The 7,538-nt window shown below is 33.6% G+C and overlaps 1 protein-coding gene across 1 annotated transcript; it reads left to right on the top strand.

The window, feature by feature from the left end:
• Positions 1–5,985: 5,985 nt before the first annotated feature.
• Positions 5,986–7,498, top strand: LOC111464467 (UDP-glucuronate 4-epimerase 6-like). The gene has a single exon (XM_023108677.1). The coding sequence runs from the start codon at positions 6,069–6,071 to the stop codon at positions 7,428–7,430; it is 1,362 nt and encodes a 453-aa protein (XP_022964445.1). The 5' UTR covers positions 5,986–6,068; the 3' UTR covers positions 7,431–7,498.
• The last annotated feature ends 40 nt before the right edge of the window (positions 7,499–7,538 follow it).

The following is a 7,538-nucleotide window of genomic DNA, read 5'->3' as shown; positions in this document are numbered from 1 at the left end:
TTTATTTTCTCCCAAAGAAAATGCACGTATAAAAATTAAAAAGGTAGAGAGAGAAAATGATGGATTTGAAAGGGGGAGAGAGAAAGTGGAATGGAATATGGAGTGTTTGTGAGCAATCATTAAGAATCCCAACACACCCACATGGCCAAACTTAATATAAGTCATTGCCTACTCCCTTTTCTCATTATAACCTAAGCTTTTAAACTTAATTAAACAAATGAAAAGTTGTAGTTTTCGAGTTTCGTTCGGTTCATGTATCTATGAACGTTAAAAAATTACTCATAAACTAACCTTTCATAATGACAGGGATCTATTAAAACGCTTCGGTTAAAGAGAGGTTTCTACTCCCTTGTAAAGAACGCTTCGTTCTCCCCTCAATCGATGTGGGATCTCACAATCCAACTCTTTCGGTGCCCAAAATCCTCTCTAGCACACCGCTCGCTGTCCACCCCTTTCAGGGCCCAACGTCCTCCTTGTCCACCCCCTTCGGGGCCAATGTCCTCCCTAGCACAACGCTTCGTGTCATGCTCTGATACCATTTGTAACAGCTTAACCCTATCTCCAATAGATATTATCCTTCTTGGGTTTTACCTTTCAAACTTCCTCTCAAGATTTTTAAAACGTATATGTTAGGGAGAAGTTTCCACACCTTTATAAAAAAATATCCCGTCCCCCCTCCAATCAACATGGGATCTCACCAGATAAAAGAGCATAAAAATCAAACTTATAATTAAGATTATCCCATATTTCAATTTGTTGAGTTGGACAGGACCAGTCGTCCATTTCATTACACGAAAACGGGACCATAAAAATGTTATGTACTAATTAATATAGTGAAAATTTTGACAAAATCAAATAAACAGATACCCACATTTAAAATTTGATATACATTATTAGATCGGATATCATCGAGTGTCACTTTATTTTATTTAATTATCCATTTTATTCGAACCATTCTTCGTAATAAAAAATTAAAGGATGAATAGAAAAAATAATTTGTAAACTATCAAATCATGTGGTTCCATAAGCATTTAAAACATAAGAGATAAGTTTGAATTCATTAATAATCCTCATCCATTTATAATAAAAAATAAATAAATAATAATAATAATAATAATAAACCGTTACAAATATAAAAATAAAAAAAATAATAAAATTGAATAAATATTAATTATTTAGAACTTAAATGGAATTTAAACAATATATATATATATATTAATAGAGGAAGCTTCTGGAAGGGCCTTTCTTCCTCCACCAATCACTCTACCGACATTTTCAGCTCGACAACAGTACCTAATTATCCAACTTTTTCCACATTTAATTTAATTTTTTTTTTTATATCCTTCTAATTTTTTTTAGTTAAAGTATAAATTCCATCCACATTAATTTAATCCCTACTATTTTAAAAATTAAAATTTCGTTATAATTTATTAAAATAAATAAATAGTTGATAATTTTATTAAATTATAGGGACTAAATTCTAATATTTTTTTAAAGTGATAAAACTATTTATAATTTAACTCGTCAGACTAAAAAAACTTAAAAAATATTTTATACTTTTTTTAAAAAACATAATATTTACGTCTAAATAAACTATTATCGTTGTAATAATTTTTTTTAACCGGGTGTTAATATTATTCTTAAAATTGATATTTTTTAAACATAATATTAATGGTAAATATTTTTTTAAAGTATTAATTAAATATTTTTGAAATAAAATACTAACCGTTTCTATCTAAAAATTTTTAAGATTTTTTTTTAAAGTTTAAAAATATTATTAATTTTTTTTATTAATTTAGCATTTTAAATTAAGTATTATACACATTTTTTTCAATAAATAAATTCTCCCATGGAATGATGAATTACTTTCAAGCCCATTCACATTTTCAGAGATACCCATCTTTTAGATCAATCAATTCATGAAAAGCCCATATTTTAATAAATAAATAAATAAAATGTTAAAAAAAAAGAATCCTAGAATTAAAAAAATTAAAATAATATTTTTTTTTTAAATTTTAATTACATTAAGAATATAAATATAAAATGATAAAATTTAGAAAATAAAACTATTAAGTATGTTCCATTTGTAATAATTGTTAAATTAAATTAAATTAAATTAAATTAAATTAAAAAATATTTAGTGGAAAATTGAGATATAAAGTCACCCCTCCTAAAGTTGTCCAATTGGCATGTGACACTAAGGGCAGATTTAAATTTATGGGACTAATAGTCCCAATAATAAGTGGACACCATACCCTCCAACCCCACAAAACCACCCAATTTATGAATTCATTTATTATTCCCTTCCATTTTTTTCGACGCCTTTTCTCTCTCCTTCCAAAAACCCCTTCGTGTCAAAATTCATACCGAGATTCAGCATCTAATGGCCCGACATTCCCTACAACATTACCACGTTACTTACCATTCACTTCTAAGAGTCAAAACTATCCGCACGACCAAAACCCAACATTCTCTCTGACCATGATTATAATAGTGATGATGTAACCAGCCAAACCCCACCGCTAACCAATATTGTCTGCTTCCATACTTTCATAAAGAATGCTCCGTTCCCCTCTCCAACTGATATGGGATCTCACAGAAAAGAGGGAGTGATATAGACAGTGACTTCCAATTATTTTAAGTCTTTCTTAACCATCTTATCTTAAAAATCGCTCTAATGATTAAGAAGTATTATTTAATTATTTTTATAATATATAGTTGGGGTCGCTAAGATTTTATGCTCATTTCTTTTTTAAAATATATGAATATATTTTAATTTTTTAATAATTATTTTCATATTATAAATATAGAATATAATTAATAGCCTTCATATTTACATGTATTTCCTCAATGCCATTACCTTTTATTTATTTATTTATTTATTAATAAAGAACATGGTCGGCTAAATTAAGAAAAATAAATGATCACATGATGCCTTATTATTCCCATTATTTAACGCCTAAATTATTGATTAAACAATATTTAATTCCAAGCTAAGTTTAATTATTGTTATTAAAAAATTATAATATTTTTTAGTCATTCAATTGAGTGGACTTTGTCATGGTCTATTCAAATACAATAAATAAAATAATTATATAAATATATTATTATAAACTATATATGTAGAATTATTAAATTTAATTATTTTTGTGTATATAAAATAAATAAATGGGATAAATCTTATCCTAACTTCCCAAAAAGGATAAATTGTAAGGACGAACAATAAAAGCTCGTAACAAAGATGAAAAATGTACTTTGTACTAAAAATAAATGTACTTCGCCACCCGTCCCTAAGCTAGAGTCATTGTGAATTAATTGTTCGTAGATTTATTAATTAATCTGATATAGCTATGATTAAAACAAGTCGATAATATTAACGAGAAGCTTAATTACTATCTAACTAATATATAAGTTTTTATCGAGACTTCTTACATTTCGATGCATATGGGCATCCTTGATCTTCATTGACGCATTCATCGAACCTATACCAATTTTTCGAAAACAATATAAATGTAACGAGGTTGAGAATTAAAACCTCTCAATCATCGTGTCCCGAGTCCGTCCTAACAAAAACTATGGGTTTAAAAGTAATTTCAAAACTTGGGTTTCAATAGGGGTGTACATAGTTGGGGAAAATTTTCAGACTATCCCGATATTTCGAGGTGGGTTAGGTTGGTTTTTGGGGTTTTATATTCACAATGTATCATTAACATGGGTTATAAACGTCAAATATTTGTAATTTTTATAATAATTTTAAAAGTAGAGATGGGTTATAACCCAATTTTTAGGTTTTGGACAAAAAAATATGTCAACTCGAGAACTAACTCTGATTTTCAAAAAATTCAACTAAACCCAAACCGAGAAAGATCTAACCTAACCCAATCTTTATGGTTTGGTCTGTATAGTGTAAGTTGGGTAGGTTCTCGAGTCACTTGAACATCTCTAGATTTTAAGCTACACGAACTTTAAACAGACAGTGGATCTCGTACGGTATCGTCCCCCTTCAAAATAATCGAACTACCAAATCAAGTCAATCCAATTGGGAAATTATTGAACAAATTAACATAAAATTGAAGACCAAAAATTTGGTGAGACAAAGATATCAATTTGTGAACCCTAATTTGGATTTGTGTGAAGAAAGAGAGCCCAAACCCTGGCCCACCCACATTTTATTTTTTATTGGATTTATTTTTATTTTTATTTTTATTTTTTGGCTTAGCTGTCAAAATTGGATTGGCTGTGGGATAGTCTGACTTCCAGCTCATCAACTTTGACCACCGACGCCATTTAAAGACACAATTTTATCCTCCACTTCACACATACATTGACCAAACAGGAAAAATATGAATTAACTAAACTACAAATATCTATTCATTTTTTGGCCCCAACTTTTTCTATTATTTTCTTAATGACCCTTTTCAAACTTTTATTACTTTTCTACCCCAATTCTTCCGACTTTTTCTTCTAGGCTTTCTCTTAAGATTTTAAAACGCGTCTACTAAGAAAAGGATTTCACACCCATATAAAGAATACTTTGTTCTCCTTTTCCAACCGACGTGAGATCTCACAGTTCTTGTCGTTTGTGTTTGGATAATGACATATGTCTGATAAGGAATGCAGCTGATAAGACAAGAAAGTGCATGATTGCACGGTCATGCATGTTCAGGCAAGTTGCATGTAGCTACATGTTCATGTCATGTCAAACCCTTTTATTTATTTTCATATTATATTTCGACAAAATCATGTCTACAACAGACAAATATAAAAGGGTCGTGTTTGGAGGATGAAATTCAACGTTAAAACTTCAATGAAATGGCTTCTCAAACTATGAGACAAAAATAAATTCCAAACCAAACGCGTTTTACACACCTTTTATATTCGCATTTCCATTTAATATATAGTTTATTTATTTATTTAAAAGGAAAAAAAATAAATAAGAGATTGTATTAGTTGGGACATAAACGGAAGAGAGAGAGTACATATCTGTACACGTGCCGATCACGTGCATTTGGACAGTGCTTCCCATTTTTCTATTTATTCTATATAAGAAGCTAACAATTCTTACCCAAAAAATAATAATATCACTTTCTTACCCTTTTTTTATTCTTATATATATAAGTTAAATTATAAAAAAATAAATATTTAAAAAATAACCCTCACGGTCATTTTTACCCATTTTTTCTGTCTGCTTGACTTGATATAGTACAATAACATAGATTGCTATGAGATAAACTCGGTATCAGTTGTAGCAACTTGTAACTATCTTCCTGTCAAACTACACGTGTTCGACATTTAGACTCTTTCTCTAAAGACCGACCTATTTTACTGTTCTGTTCGGTACTTGAAGACTACTTGTTACCAATCAAGCAATAAAACCCTTCGTATTTTATACTAATTTGTTTATCTCAATCTCTGTCTTGGTTCTTGTAACAACCTAATCCCACTACTAGTAGATATTGTCTGCTTTGGTTCGTTACATATCGGCTTCATTCCCTCTCCAACCAATGTAGAATCTAATACCATTTATAACTGCACAAACCAATTGTTAGCAGATATTGTCTACTTTGACACGTTACGTATCGTCGTCAACCTTACGGTTTTATAACGCGTCAACTAGGGTAAAGAATGTTTCGTTCTACTCTCCAATTAAAGCTGGATGTGACGGTTGTATTCTGACGCTAGGTTTGACTAATAAACAAGTATTTAGGAAAGGTTATTAACCAAAATAATTAAAATAGTTTTTTTTATATATGGTTTAGAAATTATATAAAATTAAAATTAAGAATGTAATAAAGATGAAGTTTAGGGGCATTTATGGAATGGTCTGTTACATGCCACTTTCCATCTGTAAGAATCAGAAAGAAGATTGAAAGTGATGGAGAAGGGAAAGTTGTCATTAACCATCTTCAACCTCCTCTCTCTCTCTCTCTCTCTCATGGCTATATTAATCTTTCCACGCCCCTTTCATTTCTTCAGAGCTCTACTTCTTCGTTTCAGAGCTCTTCCCTTTCCAGTTCCCTTCTCCTCCGCCATTTTTGTTTTTTTACAGACCTTCAATTTCCTCATCAATGGCGTCTCCGCCGGACACCAGTAAAACAATCAAGCTCGAGCGCTATAACAGCTATCTCCGGAAACTCAACAGCACAAAACTCATCAACGCCTCATCTAAGCTTCTATTCCGTGCTACTCTTCTCGTCGCTTTAATTCTCGTCTTCATTTTCACTATCAATTACCCGCCGCTGTCTGCCGACAGCGGCGGTGGAAACCACCTTCATACTCACCGGAATTTCATGTCCGCGGCGTTTTACGGCGGGAGTGGTCAAGGAGGTGCGGCTTGGGAAAAACAAGTCCGGCATTCCTCCACTCCTCGCCGTCCTAATGGGATGTCCGTACTTGTTACCGGCGCGGCCGGTTTTGTGGGTTCGCATTGCTCGATGGCGTTAAAGAAGCGAGGCGACGGCGTTTTGGGATTGGATAATTTTAATAATTATTACGACCCGTCGTTGAAACGAGCGCGTCAATCTCTTCTTCTGAAACACCAAATTTTCATCGTAGAAGGCGACTTAAACGACGCCGCATTGCTGTCTAAACTGTTCGATGTGGTCCCGTTTACGCATATCCTCCACCTGGCGGCTCAAGCCGGTGTCCGTTACGCTATGCAAAACCCTCAATCCTATATCAGTTCCAACATTGCCGGTTTTGTGAACCTTCTAGAAGTCGCTAAAGCCGCCAATCCACAACCGGCGATTGTTTGGGCTTCGTCTAGCTCCGTCTACGGCTTAAACACTGAAAATCCGTTCTCGGAGCTTCACCGGACTGACCAACCGGCGAGTCTCTACGCGGCGACGAAGAAAGCCGGAGAGGAAATCGCTCATACGTATAATCATATTTACGGACTGTCACTCACCGGACTCCGATTCTTCACCGTTTACGGCCCGTGGGGACGCCCTGACATGGCGTACTTCTTTTTCACTAAAGACATCCTCCAAGGGAAACAAATCGATATCTACAAAACTCATGACGCGAAAGAGGTGGCGCGTGACTTCACGTACATCGATGATATTGTAAAAGGCTGTTTGGGAGCGCTTGACACGGCGGAGAAGTCTACTGGCAGCGGCGGAAAGAAGAAAGCTCCGGCGCAGTTGAGGATCTATAATTTGGGGAATACGTCGCCGGTGCCGGTTGGGAAATTAGTGTCGGTGCTTGAGAATCTGTTGAATACCAAAGCTAAAAAGCATATAATTACCATGCCACGAAACGGCGACGTTCCGTTCACTCACGCGAATGTTAGTTTGGCGTTGAAGGATTTCGGGTATAAGCCGTCCACGGATCTACCCACGGGGCTCCGAAAGTTCGTGAAATGGTACGTTGGGTATTATGGAATCCAGTCGAGGGTAAAAAAGGAAATGGAAAAAAATAGTAATCAGTAGCCCGAGGAATCCGCTTGATTTTTTTTTTTTTTGAACTGTCGTCGTCATCGTCACATGGCCTTCGTCGACTTGTCGTTTCCTCCTTTTTTTTTTTTTTTTTTTTTTTTT

Source organism: Cucurbita moschata, unplaced genomic scaffold (assembly GCF_002738365.1).
Source record: "Cucurbita moschata cultivar Rifu unplaced genomic scaffold, Cmos_1.0 Cmo_Scf00030, whole genome shotgun sequence".
Taxonomy (NCBI): domain Eukaryota; kingdom Viridiplantae; phylum Streptophyta; class Magnoliopsida; order Cucurbitales; family Cucurbitaceae; genus Cucurbita; species Cucurbita moschata.
This window is presented reverse-complemented; position numbering and strand designations above follow the sequence as displayed.

Coding starts and splice junctions, on each gene's coding strand:
- LOC111464467 (XM_023108677.1), top strand. CDS start 6,069: ATGGCGTCTCCGCCGGACACCAGTAAAACAATCAAGCTCGAGCGCTAT.